Source organism: Cupressus sempervirens, chromosome 11 (assembly GCF_028749045.1).
Source record: "Cupressus sempervirens isolate cs-2001-9-10 chromosome 11, ASM2874904v1, whole genome shotgun sequence".
NCBI classification, from domain to species: Eukaryota; Viridiplantae; Streptophyta; class Pinopsida; order Cupressales; family Cupressaceae; genus Cupressus; species Cupressus sempervirens.
The window spans coordinates 172,124,533-172,146,563 of record NC_143128.1 but is presented as its reverse complement, the minus strand read 5'-3'; the positions used below and the strand labels follow the sequence as shown (position 1 = coordinate 172,146,563).

Here is a 22,031-nt window from a genome sequence, read left to right as displayed (position 1 = left end):
AGGGAGGAATAGGGTAACAATGATTAGGATTGAAATAGGGCATCGATGCTTTTGCTACAAGAAATTATTTCTTAGTCGGGATCTCTTGTAGCAAAACACCAACATGACCATGGGCAGGAAGAGGGATCTCACCATGGAGATTCTCATATGTCAAATTATAGAGAGGATCATGAATGTGAACATTCTCGCATACCACCTAGTGGCAGAGGGCACCATCGAAGAGGTCAAGACTATGATGGTGATGATTCTATTCATTTGGACATTATGAAATCTCTTTAGCAGTCTAAACTGTCATTCTATGATGGTAAGGGAGGTGGCCTTAGGGATGAGACTTGGGTATTGGAAATGGAATGTTGATTTTCCATGTATCAATATGAAACCAATTTGAAGGTTCATTGTGTAGTCATCTAGTTGGTATACCATACATCTATTTAGTGGAATATTGAGAGGTCGAAGCACCAGATTAGTATATCAAATCTTACCTAGGAGATCTTTGAGGAGAGATTCAAAGAGAGGTTCCTATGCCCTCAATTCAGGGGGGCGTGTGCTGATGATTTATATGAACAAGGGAACATGTCAGTGGATCAGTATGAGATCAAATTATTTGACCTTAGGTAATACTTATGCTATAACCATGATGAGATACTCCTTACTCAAAATTTTTTCTAAGGTTTGAAGGACTCCATCATTAGAGAGGTTCATATGCATCAACCTAGGACACTTATCCTTTCTATAGAGAAGGCATGGATCATAGAGAGTAATTTAGCTAAGAGGTTCAGTGGTAAATTAGGTTCTCAAAACCATAGTGCATGGACTTCAGGGCATAATGAATAGGTTCCTTAGTCCTCAGGAAAGGGCCAAACCCAATTAACACCCTCTCATGGTAGTAGTCATCATAAAAAATAGCAAGGGTGTTGGACTAAGAGTAGACACAATTCAAGTGCCTCAGGGAAGAAAGGGGATGACCAAAACTATGGCTAGAAGTTTCAGTAGGATCACCCTTCTCATACTAGTCAGGAGAACTCTAGTAAGGGAAGTGCATCATAATCTAGTGCTGCTTAGGATGGACATGAACCTGGTTCCAACTTTGTGGGAGAATGTTACTCTTATGGCTAGCTTAGCCATAACTCTGCAAGATGCCCTATTAAAACTTTCTTAGGACCTAGTAGAGGTTTAGCTAGATTGAAGCCTATCATGGGAGATATATGTAGAATCCATCAAGTCTTAGTGGTGGTTGATAACCATCACGTTGAGCACTAGGGAACCATAGTTGAGGATATAGGTACATTGCATGGTATTTCATCTTCGATATTATTTGACTTAAGTGATTTAGATTCTTTTATTTTACCATCTCTTGTTTAGTGATGTGGGCTAGTGGCAACACATCAGGTTGATAGGTGGCAAGTTGAGTTAGCCACATGATCCAAAGTGGCTATGGATTCCTTGGTTAGTGGTTGTAGATTGAAATTAGATTTCTTCACTAGAATAGTGGATCTTCACATACTACCACTAGGATCATATGACATTGTGTTCGGCATGGATTGGTTAACCACCCATCAGGTGAATATAGATTTCTGTTGTAAGTCAATACAATGTGTTGATGACATAGGTGCATAGGTGGAGCTTTTAGGGGTCTAGAGAGCAGTCTCACTTCAGATAATCTCAGCTAACTAGTTGTAGTGGAGTGTTCAAAAGGGATGTCAAATGCTTGTAGTCTTTGTTAGTGGTCTTGAGGAGGTCGAGAGTCATACGGTGACCCTTGATGATCGCCCATTCCTTCGTGAATATTCTCACGTGTTTCCTAATGAGATACCTAGTATGCCACCACAACATGACATTGATTTTTAGATTGGTCTCATACCAGGAGTAGAGTGGATATCATGAGCTCCTTATTACATGACTACTCAAGAGTTGAGTGAACTCAGATTACAGCTAGAGGAATTATTGGCCAAGGGTCATATTCATCCTAGTGTATCACCATGGGTTACACCAGTCATATTTGTGAAGAAGGAAGATGGATCATTGCATTTATGCATTGAATACTAATAGTTGAATAAAGTGATAGTGAATAACCGATATCCTTTTTCGATGATAGATGACTCCTTTGATTAGATGAAGGGAGGTAAAGTGTTCTCAAATATTAATCTTAAATTAGGATACAATTAGCTTCATATTCATGAGAACGACATTCATTAGACAAATTTTCATACACATTATGGGCATTATGAGTTCACAGTTGTACCATGCGGGTTAACCAATGCACCATTGGTGTTTATGATTTTGATGAATGGAGTATTTTGCACGTAACTTGACTAGTGTCTCATTCTATTCTTGGATATCATATTGATGTATTCTAAGAGTTTTGAGGAGCATGATGTCCATTTATGCCAGGTGTTGCAGTGCTTGTGAGATCATCAGTTGTATGGAAACTTGGGTAAACGTGGCTTCTTCTAGTATGAGGTGAAGTAATTGGGGCATTTCATCAATGGTGATGGTATTGTGGTGGATCTAAAGAAAATCTAAGCTATCATGGATTTTTTGGTACCCAAAAATATTTCTAAGGTTCATAGTTTCATGGGATTAGTAGGCTACTATCATCGATTTGTGAAGGATTTTTCAAGTATGGCTCACCCAATTACTTCTTTTCAGTAGAATGAGAAGAAGTATGTTGGGCAAGACTAGTGTAAGGCATAATTTATCACTCTTAAGGAGTGTTTTACAAGTGTACCAATCCTTGTAGTGCCTAATCCTATAGGTTATTTTATGGTTTGCACGAATGCTTTGCTAGAAGGAGTTGGTGTGGTGTTAATGCAAGATGGTCAAGTGATTACATATGAGTCTAGAAAACTATAGGACCATGAGCTTAACTACTCCACTCATGATTTGGAACTTATGGCCATGGTGTAGTTCTTGTTCATTGGAGACATTTCCTTTTGGGACACATGTTTGAAATGCATAGTGATCATCGTAGCTTGTAGTATATCTTTACTTAACCAAACTTGAATGCACAACAACATTGCTAGATGGAGTTCTTGTGTGAGTATGACTTTGGTGTTTACTACATTAAAGGGAAAGAAAATGTCATCACAGATGCCTTGAATAGGAGGCAACATGAGATATAAGTCTTCTCATTAGGACTAGATTTATGAGGTTGTATCTTGGAGACCTTGGCTGGTGGTACTTGGTATTAGGAAGAGAAGTCAAAGATCAAGTCTACACATACTTTTGAGGGGAGGTTTTCACATTATTTTCTTGAGTATGAGGAACTACTCCAACACTTGGGGCATATCTTAGTACCAGTGTCGGGTGATCTTCATTTTTTCAAAAGTGCATCATACCCTATATTCTACACATCACGGTGTCAAGAAGATTCATGCCAACCTTAGAAAGTTATACTTTTGGGCAGTGTGATGTTGCTTATTTTGTTGCTCAATGTCTTGAGTGCTAGAGAGTAAAGGCAGGACATCAACATCTAGCAGGTCTTTTGCAGCCACACACCATTCCACAATGGAAGTGGAATACCATATCTATTGATTTCATCACAAGTTTACCTATGTCATAACAACAAAATGATTGTATTCATGTGATAGTGGACAAGTAGTCCAAGGTAGCACATTTTTTACCAACAAGGACATGCTACACAAATTCTTTTGTAGCACATATTTTCTTGGAAAACATTGTTCGGTTGCATGGGATTCCTCATTGAATTATTTTGGATAAAGATCCAGTGTTTACTTTAGCACTGTGGATGTCTCTCCATTATGCTTTGGGCACACAACTTAATTTTAGTTTGGCTTACCACCCCAAGACTGATGGTCAGATAAAGAGAGTGAACTAGGTTCTAGAAGATATGGTCTGCATGTATGTGATGGACAAATAGGTAAAGTGGGAGGATTATGTATACCTTGTTGAATTTTATTATAGTAATGGGTATCATAGTTCTCTTGGCATGCAACCTTTTCAGGCCTTGTATGATAGACCATGTTGTACCCCTTTGAGTTGGGATCATTTGGAAGAAATGCTTCAAGATATGGAGCAGAAAATTGTTCATATTAGAGAGGATTTAGTTATTACTGAGGATAGGTAGAAGAAGTATGCAGATGCCCATAGGTTGGATCATCATTTTTCTATTGGTGATAGCATGTTTTTGAGAGTGCATTCGAGGAAGAGCCCCATCCATTCTGGGAAAGACTCTAAGTTGGCACCATATTTTGTCAGACTATTTGAGATCCTCGAGAGGATTGATTTTGATTCTTATTGACTAGCATTTTCACCTAGCCTATTGTATGTCCATGATATTTTCCATGTTTCTATTTTGAGGTAGTATATTCTCGATGTGACCCATGTTCTTGATTGGGATGCTTTGCAAGTGGAGGATGGGAAACTTTCTTTGGAGCATATTTGTATCCTTTAGCATTAGAGCTTGAATTTGAGAGGTTAGGACATACAACAGGTAAGGGTAGGGCTCTCTCATTTTTTATGTTTCAACTCCATTTCTACTTTGTTTCTGGTACCTATATGTTAGGAGGTTGAGAAATAGTGCTTCCCTCCATTTCTGATTGCTAGTTCTACTAGGTTGGTTAGGTATGAACATTTTCCTAATTTTTGGGATGAGGGTTTGGGGTTTCACACCGTTATGCTAGTCATTTTTGCATACAGTGTTTGAAATTAGTTTTTATTGGACTTTTGTTTCTTATTCATCCTTGGGGTGAATGGATATTATTTTCATTGACTTTCGTCAATGTTGGGTTTTTGAGGTTTTCACCCTGATTTACGTGTCACTTAGTTTTCTTGGGTTTTCTTGGCATGATGTTCATTGTGGACCTTGATTATTTGTAGAAGGTCAATCTAACCACAGTTTCACTTTTATGTTGTATTAGGGTGCACAACACATCCATACTCTCAAGCTTGTATTTGGTTGAGCATTATTTTTCTTGTGTTCTCATCGAGCCCTTATTTTACGATCTTTGTGATGGTCATGCACCCACAGATGAGAACATGTGCATGCATTTGTTTGGTGCTTGTGAGGCCTAAAATCCTGGTAGTATTTTAGTCTAATTATTTTCATTGGGGTTGGGTTGGTAATATTCATGCCTACTGGCACTTATCATGTGATGAGCATGCATATGTAGCATAGCATGGAGGGGGTTTCTCTCTCGCAACCTAGTGACTATTTTCCTAAAGGGTTGGCATGAAGATGTTCTAAACAAATGATAACTAAATAAATTAACTGGGTAATAAATTTAAGATAACAAAATTCTATGTGAGTACTCAATTAAATCCAGAGACACAGGATTGTGCTTCTCCTCGAGGGAGGTGATGTTTCCAACACTAGGTTGGGCTACCTGATGCCAAGCTACTTACCCTCTAGTAAGGCCCTAGATATTGACCCATAGAGTTTTTTACTAAAACCTAATCCACTTGCATTGTCTCATGAGCTTGGCTACAACCCTCTTTAGTGTTTGGCATGAGTGTTAGCCTTGGACATTTTCTTTGTGTATGTTTGTGATTGGATCATTATATCCATTAGCATACGACGAGTGGACCTATGAGTTTCATATAGTTGGGACGTGTAGCTAACTATACCACTACTAGGGACCGGTGTAAAAAGATGGTCTATTATTCCAATGTAATTAGTGCTTGATGTTTCAATTGGTATTTCAATTTTTCAGAGTACCTTTCCTTTTGATTTATGCTTTAATTAGAATTCTTGGATATTATTTTTAGATGATGTTAGTTTATTTAACACATTCCTTTATTATGATGTTAGCATATGGTTAGATAATTTGATTTATTTAGTTGGAGTATCTATTGCTTTATTGATTAGCATGTTAGATCTTCTTTCTCTTATGATGTTATTACGTTGTAGTAGTGATGCCCTCAGAAGATAGCTCTGACTATCCAGTTGGCTACTTGGGATGGCTAGGGCCTTTGAGGTCTAATGATGTGATTATGGCTAGGTGGAATCGTGCAAAAGTTTTTTTGTTTATGTAAATTGCGATGTTTCTTTCTGTATGTCTCTCTTTTACTACTATGGTTAGATTGTTAGTGACATTCCATCATATTATTCTTATTCTTGAGTGTGAAAGCCTCAATTTGTGAATCCAATATTCCTTGGTGTGGAGGTTCTTACTCTCTATTCTATCTCTTTGTTTGTTCTTTAGAATGTTTCTTTCTTTCCTAGGTGATAGTGCTTTAGCATTGAGCGATACTAGAAAGTATCAGACACCCAAAGGAAATATGTTGTACAATACTAAAAAGTATCACATGCACAAATAAATTCTTTTGTAAGATACTAGAAAGTATTGCATGCCCATTGGAGAAATGTCGCACGATACTAAAGAGTGTCGCATTTCCATAGTGACTCTATTACCAAGGCCCTAAAATTATTGCATGACAAAGGGAGAAATGTTGTATGATACCAGTGAAGTATCGTCTAGGTTGTATTGAAGTATCACCTCAATTTCAGAGAAAACCTGCTCGAGTGACCGGTGAGTACTTTTCAACTTGACCAAAAGGTTTCGAGAGGCGATTGGGATACCCTTAAGGATTTCTTGAACTATTGTGTTGGACCTTTCGAACTAGAGAAGTTTTTGATTTGAATGTATTTGTGACCTCCGTAGCTTTGTCATTTTTGGTTAGTAGTGGTGCTTAGATATTCGTTTGTGGTTGGATGTTTGTTTACTCTTCTATTGCAATCTTTGTGATCCCTATATGTTGATTGTCATGTGTATCCATACTTTTTTAAAACAAAAAATATCATGGCTTTTATTTATCCTTGTTCCAAGGATCTCTAAGTAGGGCATTACAATTAATATGTCTCATTCTTCCATTTCTATCATTCTCATGTTACTATCATATTAGGAATCAAGCACTCTAGCCATCAAAACAAATAGATAGGGACACATTTATAAATATAATAAAATATATCTCCATTCTTATTATAATAAAATACAACATTAAATAAATAAATATATAAATCGTACTAGGTATACAAAGTTCTTCTTAAAGATTCAAGAAAAATGAGTATTTTCTTACCTCTATTTTGAAATCCTTAATGGTAGCACAAAATGTTAAAGGCTTTAAAAAAACCAAGATACTATTTGTCAATTCATTTTGTAGAAGGTCATAAAAAGGTTATCAATTGAATTATCTTAATCGAAGTGCGAAGTCATGAGATGCTACAACATTTTCAACAATAATGTAATAATAGTAGTTCACTTGGAGACTACACTTTGATGATAGGTATCTATACTCTATTCCATAATTTCCAGAATAGGTTATTGGATCTAGCTTTCCACATTTCAATTACATTTATGTTAGTACCTGATATGGACACAATTTATCAAAATTCAAGTGTAGAGTTTTTGAACCACTTCGAACTAAAGTTTGAAGTAGTTCAAAGTGGTTCAAAATCGTTCAATTTGCTCATGCAAGTTTAATGGTCTATTTTGAGAGGTTCACATGCACGATTCAGTGGCTTGGCTTTAGTGATTCAAGGGTTCGAAGTAGTTTAGTTTGCATAAAAAAATTCATAGGTTCAGAGTTTCAGAGATTTAGAATTTAGTTCTGGTTCATATGGGTTTAGAATAACTCCTTTTCAAAATGAAGGTCATATGTTGACATCCTAAGTTTAATAGTATTGAAAACTTTGAGAGTTCAAGTCCTCGATCCATGAAATTGTAAGTGTAAAATGAACACTTTATTGATGATCGATACTCACTAAATATGAGAAATATACCCATACCTCAAAAAGTGAAATCATGAAGGACTAGTTTTTGAATGGTTTATATAATGAGATACCAAAATTTTATGGAAGATATTTTAGAGTGACTATGCAAATGAAAAGAATCAGAATATATAACAATTTCTGGAGTGATAAAAGCAGTCTCAGTGCGGGGGGTATAAATCCAATTATAACTATTGGATCTAGCTGAATTTAAGATATTTCTTGGAAAACCTAGTTCTCAAAATCTTCTCCAAAGAATTGTGTCAGATTAATTATGGATAAAAAGTTACAGGTTCTTGAGTGCACCACTCTCGGATCAGCAATAACAGTCATAAATTGTAGATGACAGAAAAAAAAGTCATATTTTGGGGTCCATATCTCTCAATCCAACTGTTGGATCAAGCTGCATTTAAGATATTTGTTGGAAAACCTAATTATCTAAATCTTTTGCAAATATTTTTATGAGATTCATTATGGATCAACAATTATGGGTTTCTATTTGCACCTCTATCAGATCAACAATGACAGTCACAAATGTAGATGACAAGAAAATAAGTCTTGTTGTGGGGGCTATATATCTTAATCCAACTGTTGGATGAAGATAAATTTTGGATATGTTTAAAAAACCCTAATTATATAAAACCTCTCCAAGTGGTTTTTCTTGATTATCTACGGATCAAAAGTTATAGGTTTTTGAGTGCAACACTATCGAATCAACACTTTGTCACCAACACATGCCACCTGTCCATGCATATACCGTAGAGGTGCTCACAAAGTGCTTAATTAAATGCAGCTGAAGGGAAATCTTGAAAGGATTTAAAAGCCTTGAAAGCTATTTAACATAGCAGGATATTATAAAGATGAAAGGCCATTGAAAATAATTAGACTTGCGGTAAAGTTTATCTTATAAAGAATTTTTTTTTAAAAAGTTAAAGGAGAGGTCATGTTATAAAATTTTGGAGTTCATCTAATACCTAGGGAAGATGAAAAGATGGGTTTTCTTTCATTGAATTGGTTACTCAAACTGAAAAGAAACCAACAACAATAAAGATAAAGGGGCCAGTAGCAAAGACATTAGGGGTTCCATCTTTCCTCTCTAGGACTGCAGACTTGGTGCTACAGTAGAGAGGGAAACTTTTTCAGATTATTTTCAGAGTTATGCCATTCTCTTGTAAAGGTTATAGGGAGCAGAGCCAAGTTTTCCTTTCTCTTTCTGAACTATGTCTTAGAGAGTAGGGGAGTTGTGATTTGTTTATGTAATGCAGAGGAGTTTCAGCTTTCTATAATGGTGATTGTAATTGCAAATGCATAATAAATTCTTTGCATCTTTTATGCTTTAGGGAAGGGAGACTTGAAAGTTGATTGTTTATCAAAACTTTGAATTTGATCGATCCTCTTTCCACTAATTGTGAACTTTGTGTCACTTTAGTTTTCTCTAAATGTGCTTTTACTATCATTGTTTCTTGTATATATATTCAGATTGCAAGATATCTTCATAGCTCTGTTTCTGCACATTCTCAAGAAGATGGAAAAAGTATTTCTTGATTTCATCCTTTGTAGCATGTCAGGGTGAATGAACTTTGTGTCATTTACCATCTATTTTCTTGTAGTTATTTAGTCTTCCTGCATCTACTTTGTGTTTACAAGTAGATGTTTGAAATCCTTTTGTGCTTTCTGGTTAAAAGCATCCACAATTTATTCATTGTCTATCTTACACAAGGAGTTGTACCTGATAAAATTCAGAGAAAGGTTATCAATCCAATGATAACTTATCCAAGTGTTGGTGTCGATTAGTCCTTTCACTTGGGCATTCAGTGTTATATCTCCATGCATTTTCTTGGAGGACAATCTGTTCACTAACAATTTCACTAAATCTTTTTAAATAATTTTCAACATATCAATTATTCTCATTTTTTACAATCATTCTAAACCATTTAGTGTCAAGTGTTTATGTTCTTTATTTGCATGCATGTCTACTACATAATTTCTAGCCTTACTATTTGGCCAAGATGTCCTTAGTTTGGCTTTTCTCCACTAAAATTTAGAAAATCCCACAAAAATATTTAGAGGTAGAATTTAAAGAGAGAATTTTCCAATTTTTGATTGAGGGAGAAGAAGAGGGTATAGAAAAAAAAGTTCTTTCCTTGTGTGGCTTAAAACTGGCCCACTATTGAATCTCAAAAAATATATATGTGGCTCATTATTTCCCCATTCAAAACCTCAAGCATCTCTCCTCCTTCAATAGCTCCAAGAACCTATTTTAATTATAAAAACCTTTGCAGATATCCTTGGATAGTTCCCAAAACATATCTAATATTTACTAAAATATTACGATTTCTTCATCATTCTCACCAATAGTTTTAGCTACACCTACGTTACTCTCAATGCTTCATCTATAAATGGATGAATGAAACATTTCATAGTGTCCAGTACAAATCAAAGCAATCGATAGACATAAGCCTCTAAAAGAAGAACCCTATAAAAGAATATTAGCTTCTTTCAAGATTAGATAGATTCTATAGTGGATCGATAGGAAACCAATATATTGACACTAATAATATATCTAATTTGGATAAATCTAAGGTTTTCATTACATGACCTATTACAAGCACATGTTCAATTCTTTGAATTCATGAAAACACATAAACACATATGGATATTAGATGTATAGTTTTCTCCATAGGAGTTAATAATTAGCTCGAGGGTCCTAAATTTCAAATCTACTTTTGAAAATTGGCAAAGATTTTGAATCATGGTGCAAGTAACAAAGGTGCTTCCCAAGCTAAAGGAATATAAGCAAGAGTGACATAACTCCAATTTTCAAGACAAGTGAACATGTTACAAATGGTCATGAATCTCAAGAACGCATTTCAAATTAGATACAGGGTTAAACTTGATGAAAATTGATGCATGCAATATGCAAGTGCTAAAAAGGGTGTGCAAAAATAAACATAACTTTCAAAATCTTCAAGGGGTGGATTCAAAAATTCTGCATAATTTATCAACACTAAGAAATGGATTCCCTACTCTATATCATCATCATTTCTTCATTTCTCTTTAGATGCATCACCTCAATCAATTGACAGATAAAATCTCTTTTCCACTATTGCACATGGACTCTTCAATTAACATCATGTGATTACTACAATATTTAATCAAACTATTTTTCCTTTCTCGCAATATGTGAATTATATATTTATAAATAAAAAGATAAATAATCATTTTTTAGTTTCTTGTATAATTTGTCATTTCAATTTTTTATTCTAGTAAATTAGTTTTAGATAAATATGAATCTAGAATCTATAATAACTAATTATTGAAATCAAACATATCCATAGGAGTAGCTCCACAAATAACTAACACATCAATCTAAAGAAAAATGGACAAAGAAAAGTCTAACAATAACAATACAAGAACAAAACCATCTTAATACAAAGCGCATCCACAAGATTCTTTAACCTAAAGCATGATTTCAGTTTTCCAAGACTCCCTTTACTTGAAAAACGGATCTCACAGGCTCTTATAACTCAATCACCCAACAAATTAAACATCAAACAAAAGAAATTGACTAGAATAGACTAGATTTTTCAGTCCATCCATAGCTTGACATGGAGTAGAGACTTTTGTAAGGCTCCTCAAATCTTAAAAACCGAATTTTATTGAGAACTGAAAACTCAAATCTTAAATTCTGATAGCAATATCACAACCGAAAACTAACTTGCAGCAAATAACAAAGACACTCCAACAACACATCCAGAACTCACCTGAAAAACACTTTCCACCTCAATAGAAATGGTAAGCACTAATTAAAAACAAAAAATGACGGAACCAATGCTGCACCCCACAATCTACCACCACTTTCACGCAGCGAGAGATTAAAAAATCGGAACCAGAAGAACTTTCACCCTCTCCCTTTGAGTAACTCGATTTTACAAATCCAACAACAGCCACATAATGGTCAGGACGCTTTCTCTTTGAGCAAAGAAACAAAGTTATGAATGTTTGATCGATAAATTTGGCTGTCGTTGCTTGTCAAGACTCTACTAATCTCGTGAGCGTTAGATCTGATCTCTCTGCCCTCCTCTTCCTTCATTAACCTGCAAACAGCCTTGCTTACGTCTTCCTTGGAAAATGAACCATCCTCCTCATTCCTTCTCACCTCCACCCCCACCTTGAGATCACCGGCTATGAGCTTTGAATTTAAGAACTGTTCGTGCTGCAGCGGAATGGTTACCAGTGGTACTCCAAACCTCAACCCCTCCGTCACCGAATTCCACCCACACTGAGTTAAAAACGCTCCCACAGAAGGATGGGCGAGAATGTGCAGCTGAGGCGCCCACTCCGTCACCAAAATCCCTCTTCCTTGTGTGCGCTCCACGAAATATTTGGGCAACTCAGCAGCCATCTGGCGGAGAAGAATACACAGAAATGGGGCCTCACTTTCTTCTAACCCCAACGCCAAGGCAGCTACATCTTGTTTGCTGAGAATACATTCGCTGCCAAAGGAGACCACCACAACAGAACGAGGCTTCTGCAAATCAAGCCAGGCCAAACAACGGTCATCTGCCGGTGGCGGCGTCATATTGGGCATCTGAATCCCAACGGGAAGCATGGGTCGTGATCCTTGGATTGCTTCCAAATAGTCCAAGTATTTACCTTCGAGCTCTACGCAAGTATTGAAAACTACCATCCAGCTGTTCTCTAAGCACATAGTCCACCGTTCTGCCACAGTAATGGCCTCTTCCTTATTCTTGTTTACTTGAAGGTTCATCCGGGCTGAGAAGGCCGAAAAGAAGATGTGCGCAGAGGGGAAGCCAGCTGGCGGCGCCGTAAGGTCTTGGCCAATCTCGCTATCATGGCCTTTAAGAAATGCCGTACTTGCAGCCGAGGTGATGACGAAATATACCGTGGGAATGCCCAGTTTGGAGGCCATGGGAGAAACCCAATGGTACGTCATATCATGAATTACAAAATCTGGTCGATGCCTGTGTAACAGGGCCTCGACTGGTTTCTCCCACTCGTCGGTTGCTTTGAGAAGTAGAGCAAATGTTCCTCCTCGTTTCAAGTCTGCAGTTGACTCAACGCCTTCGGGGAGTCCACCTATGGAGGGCAGTGGAAGCTCCAGCAGATCAATCCGTGGGATTGGGTGTAGCTGCGAAATGTGCTGCCCAATCCATCTGATATTGAGGGGACTCGATAGGAAGGAAACTTTGAGACCTTGATCGTCCAATCTCTTGGCCAGCTCTAAGAACGGTCTTATGTGACCGTATGCAAGCCAAGGGACCATAATCACATGGAGCTGCCGCTTCTCTTCTCCCATACTTTTGGAGAGCAGACTCCAAGTGACTCTTTCTGTGATGAATGGAATATTAGTGTTGGTGTTGTACAGAGATATGGGCCATGAACGTTACTTATACCTCTTTCGCCATCTTAAGTCAACATTTTATTTTTAAAATGGTAAGAAACTTTCAATTTTATAAAATATTATGCAGAACCAGCTTTCTAAACACTTAGGGCAAACAACTGTTTGGTTGCAGGAATAGGAATAGGGGAATAGGAATAGCTATTTTGGAATACTTATTCTGGAATAGAAAATGGGGGTACGTATTCCTATTGTCTGTTTGGTTGAATTTGATAGGGAATTCGCAGACCCAAAAAATTATGTTTTCTAAAATAAACAAAACTGAAATAGGAATACGTATTCCAATTCGACCTATTTGAGTGGAATTGCAAAACCTCATTGTTGGGTCAAAATTGGAATACGTATTCCTATTTTACTTCGTATTCCAGTTCCGATTTGGTGCATCCAAACAAAAAATTCAAAATTTTAAGAATTCCCATATGCCTAGCCCACTTGTATTCCCATTGTCAAACAGGCCCGTTTGGTTGTGGGGATAGGAATTGAGAAATGGGAATTGTTATTCTCGAATTGTTTTTTTGGAATAGGAATTTTTTTTCTCTATTTGGATAGACAAAATAGAAATTAGAATTTGTTGCATTCTTATTATCAAAATTGCAATCAAACTAACAAAAACATCATCAGAATGTTTATCAGAAAAAAAAAAAAAAAGGTCATTTTGTCGTGTACATGCAAGACTAGGGGTGTGATGGTTCTGTTCTAATAGATAGCACTAAGGATAATATTATGGAGAAGGACTATGTCCCCAACTTGACTTTGTGAGGTTTCAACCTCATTGATGATGTCAAACTAGCCGTTGAAGTCACTTGCAAAGAAGTCGTATCGTGTGCTGATATACTCGCATTGTCTACTCATGATGCAATCGCACTGGTAAGGATAATTGATGATACTGGGGAAAAAGATGAGCATTCCCTCAAATGCATTGAAGCTGAGGTTGGAAAGCAAGTCGTGGTAGGCCTCATCTCTCCGAAGTTCTGACTCCTTTATGGTGAAATTGAGAAGAGTGGACTCGCTAGTGTAGATGAAATCGTCTCCAGACTAGCCAGACCAGGATTCACTGGATTTGCCCTAATGGGAGCCCGGCAAAGAAAATTGAATATCAAATTATCCACTTTGTCACTAAACAACATCTTTAGTGTCATTAGTTTGAAAATGGCCATGATTTTTTATTTTGGGGAGCTCCAACAAGAAGTTATAATGAAGCGAATCTGAAAACATTTTCAAATAAGAAAAATTCAAAATGGGAATGGGAATAGCAATTCCAATTACAAGTATTTTTGAGAATGGACAAATGCTCATTTCTAGGCAAAATGGGAATACGTATTCCTATTCCCAATTCCAATTGGGCACACCAAAAAAAGAATTAAAAATGAATTCTAATATTCTATTCCTATTCTCATTGTATTCTAGCAACCAAGCCCTTACAAAATTGATCAAACAAGGTATCTTATCAAACCATCTAGATGCTTTTTAATTTATAAATTATGAAAGCTTAGATTCTATTTGGAGAAAAGCCATTGATGCTAGGATATGACATCTTATACTTTATTTATCACTAGTTTTTAAATATTAAATCTTATAATTTGATTTGTAAATAATAATATTGACTTCATAGTAATAAATGATTTTCGAGATTTTATACATTAAATCTTATATTCTATTTGTGGAAATTAACATTGACTTTATAGTGCTATATGCTTTTGGTTATTTAAATATTAAATCTTATAATTCTATTTGTAGAAAACAACATTGACTTTATAGTGAATGATGCTTTCATGTTTTTAAATATCAAATCTTATATTTCTATTTGTAAAAAAATAACATTGACTTTATAGTGATAGATGCTCTATAGTTTTTAACTATTACATCTTATAATTTTATTTGTAGCCAATAACATTGACTTTATAGTGATATATATGTTTATAAGTTTTTAAATATTAAATATTATATTCTATATGTGGAAAGATAACATCAACTTTATAGTGTTACAAAATTCAAATTTATAAACACATGAAATCTTATATCTTATCTATAGAAGATATCATTGACTCTATAATGTTAGATGCTTTCAATTTTATAAACTATTAGATTTAATTTTTTGTTTGTACAAAAATAAAATTGACTTTAGATAATTAAGAAAAAATTATATTTATAAAACATGAAACTTTCTTTATTTTTAAAAAATGACTTTGTATTTTAAGATGCTTTCAACTTTATAGAACATGAAATCGTATCTTCTATTTACAAAAGACAAAATTAAAATTAAATTTTTATTAGGATTTGATTGCATAGAAAAAGTCTAATGTTATGTTTACAATTCAAATAACATTATTTATGTTTTGAATATTTATAGTAGAGAAAGGTAAAATAACTAAAGTGGCATCACAAAAACTCTTTAATGGTATCTACCCCATATGATTATGATTTGAATAATTCACTTATATATATTGTCTAAGTCAATTTAATTTAATAAATGTAAATAGATAATTTACACAAGTTTTAAAGTAGTTTATTAACAAATAATATAAATGAATATAGACATCTTAAAACTAATTCGTTAAAAGTTGGGAGTGGTATAAGTAGTCGTTTGATATTTGATTTTTCATGTATTTTGATGTATAATTTTAATAAATTATATGTTCTATATTAAATCTTATACACATGTTCATATTGATAGAATCAAAATTTTATGAAATTTATTTATTTTTAATAGTCTTTGTTTATTTTATTTCTCCAAAATCTATAAGTGTGAATGGTCAAGTTAGCAAACATATCTCACTCCACCAAATGAATAATGACTACTAGTTCTAGAAATAAGAATATATTAGGAAAAATTATGGCAAAAAATTTGTGTCTAAATGGAAGACAAGCTATTATCAAGAACATTTCTAGTTGATAAAATATAAAATATTGCATCTTCAAATATAGACTATAATTAATTATATTATCTTATTATTAACTTTATACATAGATACACATACACATGACCACATGCACACACACATACATATCAACTTACATAAGTTTATATGCAGGTATACATACATGTACTCATATACAAATGAATATGCATATACATACGTATATATGTATACACATACACATACACATACACATGATAAATACACATACACTTTAGAGTTTTCTTTAATTTTTTCATGGTCTTTAGATAATTTTGAATGGCAAGAGTGTATTGAAAAGCTTTAAAAAATATTTCTATAAAAAATGGAAGCACCATTAGCTTGCATCATCTAGTGTGGGGATAATACCACAATATCATGTACTAATATGAAAATATCCATGTTAGGAGACCTGGCCTTATTAGGAGTTAATGTTGCAATTCATTTAGTAGACCGGTCCATGTTAAAGGATGAAAACCCTATCAAAATGTTTACAATCCTGTTAGGAGTTGAAAAGAGTAAAAGGCTCACTTCCTAAGCATGCTACTCAACTTTAAAGATTAGAGACACCTCAAAAATTATTCACTATCTTAAATGAAAAAGATTAAAGCCATATTTTATTCACTCACTAATAAAAACATAATCACCTTTATAGTTTCACTAAAGTGTATTAGGAATAATAATTTATTTAAGTAATGCCTCTATCAAACCATCTAACAAAAGCTTCAACTAAACTCCAATATATAAATTTTGGATATCATCACACATAATCCATTTAATGCATACATTATAATAAAGGAATTACTTCTTGAAGTTGATGAAAGATCAACCCCACAACTCCCAAGAATCAACTACATGCAAATACTTGTCATAGAAAGAGAGAAGCAAAATCTACGGAGGCTAGAATTCCCAGATCTATAGATGAGACATTCTTGATGAGAAAAAGATAGATTTCCATTATCAAAAGTTAATTAATAAATTACAAATAGATCAATCCTTATAAAAGGATATTAAAACCCTAATAGGCAAAACCTAGGTCGCATGATAATAATTAATAAAAGAATTGATTATTATATGCCTAATGTTTAGCGTAAGTAAACTAAAGATGATAAGTGACTTAATAATTAAATTTCAATAATTTAATTAGTAAGGAAATATCTTATTACTCTAAAAACCCTCCTTAAGATAGACTTAGGGAGTAGCTAAAAACCTAGAAACTACTACTGAAAGAAAATTTGGGTCTCTACAACAAGGCCTGAGGAGGTACCAAGCATAACCAAATCTCTATAAAGAGGAGAAATAGATAAAACCACATGGTAAAAACCCTACTCTAAAAAGAGATGGAAAGAATGTTCTAGAATATAGGAACAAAAGGATGATCATGAAGAACCCCACTGAAGCATGAAGCTACAAACATTTCCAAATTGTTGATATAAAGAACCTCTACTATATAGAACATGACCAAGTAGAGAAGATTAAGTCTAAAGAAATGATCCATTGAAGATGGAAGGTATCTTCATGGCCTCAAAAAATAGGAATGAAATAATTTATGTATGGTAAATGATCCATCTCACTGAAATGCATATGTATCCAATCACTACAATCGCCTAGCACATAGGATCAAATATTGGATACATAGCTTACTTCATGGAGCCAAGAAAGAAATAGAACCAATATAACCCCCCTATAATGCTAAGAGGTAAGACATGAACACTGAAACTAAATGCAATATCTCCAATAGAAAGAAGAACTATTAACATTAAGAGTGAAAAATAAGTATAAACACCTATAATGGTACATGCCATCGACACATCATGAGGCTAATGTCATGGAAGGAACACTCACTTGACAAAGAAATATGAGAAATATGGCCAACATGAAACCCCCCAAGGCAATTTATAATGTAAATCAAGTACAATACAACACAAAGATGTTCAAGATCCCAAAATGGAATAGAGTGGCACTTTATCTTAGTGCATTTGCAAAAATACTACAAAAAGATGACAAAAAAGATCACAATATAAATAAAGCTAGTAAAATAGATAGTACAACCCATGAAAAATCATTTGAAAAAACATAATTGATCCCTAGACCTGAAACAACCAAGCTATCCACCAGAATGCAAAAATAGTAAAAAACTAAATTTGATGTGCTTGGAGCAAAATCTAGAAAATAGAATGTCTCAAAATATGTCTCTCAGCATGCAAAATAGAACTCCTGACTTTGATAATTAAAATATCCATCAAGAAAGAATGAAAACTTAAAATAACCTACAACATTGGAATGGGCTTGGAACCAGCTTTTCGAGGATATCTCATTTGTGAAAGATGGAGTCCAGAAAACCACATCTAGGTCAAAAAAGTGCGAAAAGGGCCCAAAAAAATACTACTTTAGGTTTTGTGTCAAATGCATCAAAAAATTTGTCCATCAGTACCTAAAATTTCCTCAAGAAGTATGCCACTTCAATACCAATATTGCCTACTTTTTGTTGACCAAAAATCTCAATTTGCATGCCAATACATCTCAATTTTTTAACTAGAAATCAAAAAAGTGTCATCTCAGGAAATGTGCCAAAATATTTCAATTTAAAAAATCTTGATTTGTGTACCAAAATTTAGAAAAACATTTCTTCAAGAAATGTGCCAAAAATCTTAATTTTTGAACAGAAAAATCTCGATTTGCATGCCAAAAATATGAAAATCACTGCCTCAGTAAACGTGCAAAAAAATTAAAAATCATCACCTTGGGAAATGTGAGAAATCTATTAGCAATATTTTTTTTCCTCTGATTCCAACTATGTCCAAATTGAACAAACTTTATATGAAAATAGGGTTATTTAGATCAACCAATGATAAGCATATAACAATTAGTAAAATCAAAACATTTTACATGATCCATAATGATTACTTGCCAACCCTTACTACACTTTCTAGTCAACTCCAAAAAAAAATTATCCAACCACCACAAGTTGATGACCAATAGAACATAGCTCAAGAGACTCCTATTTCCTATAACATACTCTAATTCAATTCATCTATCATGACTTAATCTTGGATACCAATACTCTAGCTCACATCCAATTTATACTAATCACATAGTAACCATCTCTTACATAATACCCTATCACAAGTTCTTGCTACTAGTCTTAACTAAAATAATTGTAATTTTCATAGATCGACTTATGAATTTCTACAAGCTTATATATATAGTCTACACTGAATCTGAAATATATATCCAAACTTGTATACTCAAGAACAACATACACTATCTATACTACCTTGTCCAATTGCCTATGACATTCATAATCATAGTTTGTTTAACTCATTACTAAATTAATAAGGAGGCAGGGGAGGATAGGGCATATGCTTATTGGAAATGGGGGAAGGCCCTCTTTTGGTTAGAATATGGAATGAAGAGGTCCCAATCAAGGTGGTTTATCCAAATTCCTTCTTTAGGACTGGCTTATTGCTATTATAAGGGATGAGGTTGATAACTATTTGGAATGGTTTCTTGGAAAAGCCAACTAGATCAACTTTTTAACTCTTTGGAAAAGGCATAGGGACACTCAAATAATTACCATCATATAGAGAGATGATGCCTATTTTCTGGTAGAATTGCATCCAAACCTTATTTTGTTCAACTATCTTATGGAGGATAGATGGGTCTAGAGACATAGAAACAATGGAACTTCCTAGGTTAGATATTATTTTCCATCCCAATGAATCATTAACAGTGAAGATCCTTTCTAGAAGAAATCCTACATCCCCAACCTCTTTTCTAAGACCAAAAATTTTTTTTGGGTTGTGCACATCTGAAAACACCAATTCTAGACAACTTAGCTAAAAGAAAGGTTACAATCCCTAACATATGTGTCTTGTGTGAAAAGGAATCTAAGTCTATAGAAAATTTATTTATATACTACTCCCTTGTAAGGGAGTTGTAGAGTCTTCTGAGTACTCTATATGAACCACTTCGATTACGTTGAGCTCCTTAAGATAGTTGATTCCTTTTTGGAATTACCACCCCATCCCCCCAACCAAAAAAAAAAAAAAACATACTATCATGAAAAACCTTTGGTTTATGATTATCCCCATGGTTTCTTAGACTCTATGGAAACATAGGAACAATAGAACCTTTAGAGAAGAAAGTAAGCTAGTCCTTTCTCTTTCCATGTTGTTAAAATGATAATAAGGAAGACATCATCCCTTCTTATTTCTCCAAAGGAACTTCATTTCCTGAGCTACTGGACTTAAGAGTAAAATAGAACTAGAACATTAACCAAAGTATCATTAATATGAGAAAGAATAGTATTTAGAGAAGAAAGGAAAATAGATGCCATCCCCTTGAAAAGTATTGGATTAAATTCAATGTTTATGGTTGCTCAAAAGGTAATCCTTGGATCGCAAGAGTAAGGGGTTTGATAAGGAATTGTGTGAGAAGGTTGGTCATGGCATTTTATAAATGCCTAGGCACCAATACTAACAATTCTATATAAGGGATCACTATGTGCTATGATATTAAATCTCCTTGGGATTACAAATTTCTCAACATTATATTCGAAGGAGACTATAAACTCATAATTAGTACCATTGACATTATAGTGATAAATATTTTAGAGTTGTAATATTAAATCTTATAATTCTGTTTGTGAAAAATAACATTGAATTTATAGTAATAAATGATTTTTAAAATTTTAAATTTATTAAATCTTGTGTTCTATTTGTAAAAAGTAACATTGACTTTATAGTAATAGATGCTTTTAAGTTTTTAGATATTAAATCTTATAATTCTATTTGTAGAAAACAAAATTTACATTATAGGGATAGATTGTTTCAAGTTTAAAATATTAAATCTTATATTTCTATTTCTAGAAAATAATATTGACTTTATAGTGATAGATAATATTAAGTTTTTAAATATTAAATATTATAATTCTATTTGTAGAAAACAACATTGACTTTATATTGCTACATACTTTTGACAAATTAAATATTAAATATTGTATTCTATTTGTGGAAAATAACATCAAATTTATAATGTTAGAATTTTTAAATTTCTTATATCCTATTTGTAAAAAATATCATTGACTTTATAATATTAGATGCTTTCAATTTTATAAAACATCACATTTTTTTAATTTTTTTGAACAAAAAAATAATTGACTTTAAATGGTTAAGAAACTTCTAGATTTATAAAAGGTGACACTTTATCTTTATTTAGAAAAATTAAAATTGACTTCATATTTTAAAATAATCTGCACTTTATAAAATATGAAATCTTATCTTCTATTTATCAAATACAAATTTGAGTTTATACTTTTAGTTAGCGTTTGAGTGAATAGAGCATATATAATTTTATCTCTATAAGCATTATTTATGCTTTGAATGTTTATAATAGAGAAAGGTTGAATAACTAAAGTGGCATTTTTTTAATGGTATCTACCACAGATGAGGATGATTTGAGAAATTCACTTTTATTAAATATTTGAGTCAATTTAATTTGTTAAACACTAACAAAGATTGCATGTTCAGTATACCTTGCTTCATGGTTTTCTTGACTACTTGTGACTCACTCTTAGTCATATCAGCTTCTAATAAGGCTTTCTTCATTATAGTTTCTATGTTCTTGTGAGATGCCTTCTCCAAGGATGCCTAATGAGCTAATTGGGTAATGTCATCATAAGTTCCAAATTTTTATTCAGCTTGGTCCTTCTCTAATTTCAACAATAAGTCAATGTATCCAACTACTATATTATCACTCAATTCATAACCTAAGTGATAAAAAAATATTTCCCGAGGTTCTACCACTTGAATATAAGTAAAATTTGTACCAACTATAACCAAAATATGGAAATATCTCACTGCTCATAATCTCTATTACTAACAAATATAGAAATCTTTTAAGCATATGAAAAAATTGTTAGAAATAGGAATTAATGGGGGTGGGGGTGTGAATCAGTAATATACAAAATTTAGTCACCAAT

The 22,031-nt window shown here is 33.7% G+C and overlaps 1 protein-coding gene across 1 annotated transcript; it reads right to left on the bottom strand.

Annotated features, from left to right (window-relative positions):
• Nucleotides 1–11,687: 11,687 nt before the first annotated feature.
• LOC149528750 (UDP-glycosyltransferase 91D1-like) lies at nt 11,688–13,049 on the bottom strand. Its single transcript, XM_089808067.1, has one exon. It carries the CDS (start codon nt 13,047–13,049, stop codon nt 11,688–11,690), a length of 1,362 nt encoding a protein of 453 aa, XP_089664193.1.
• Nucleotides 13,050–22,031: the final 8,982 nt, after the last annotated feature.

What these genes read in the sequence shown, in the direction of transcription:
- LOC149528750 (XM_089808067.1), bottom strand. Translation starts at nt 13,049, where the DNA reads ATGGGAGAAGAGAAGCGGCAGCTCCATGTGATTATGGTCCCTTGGCTT.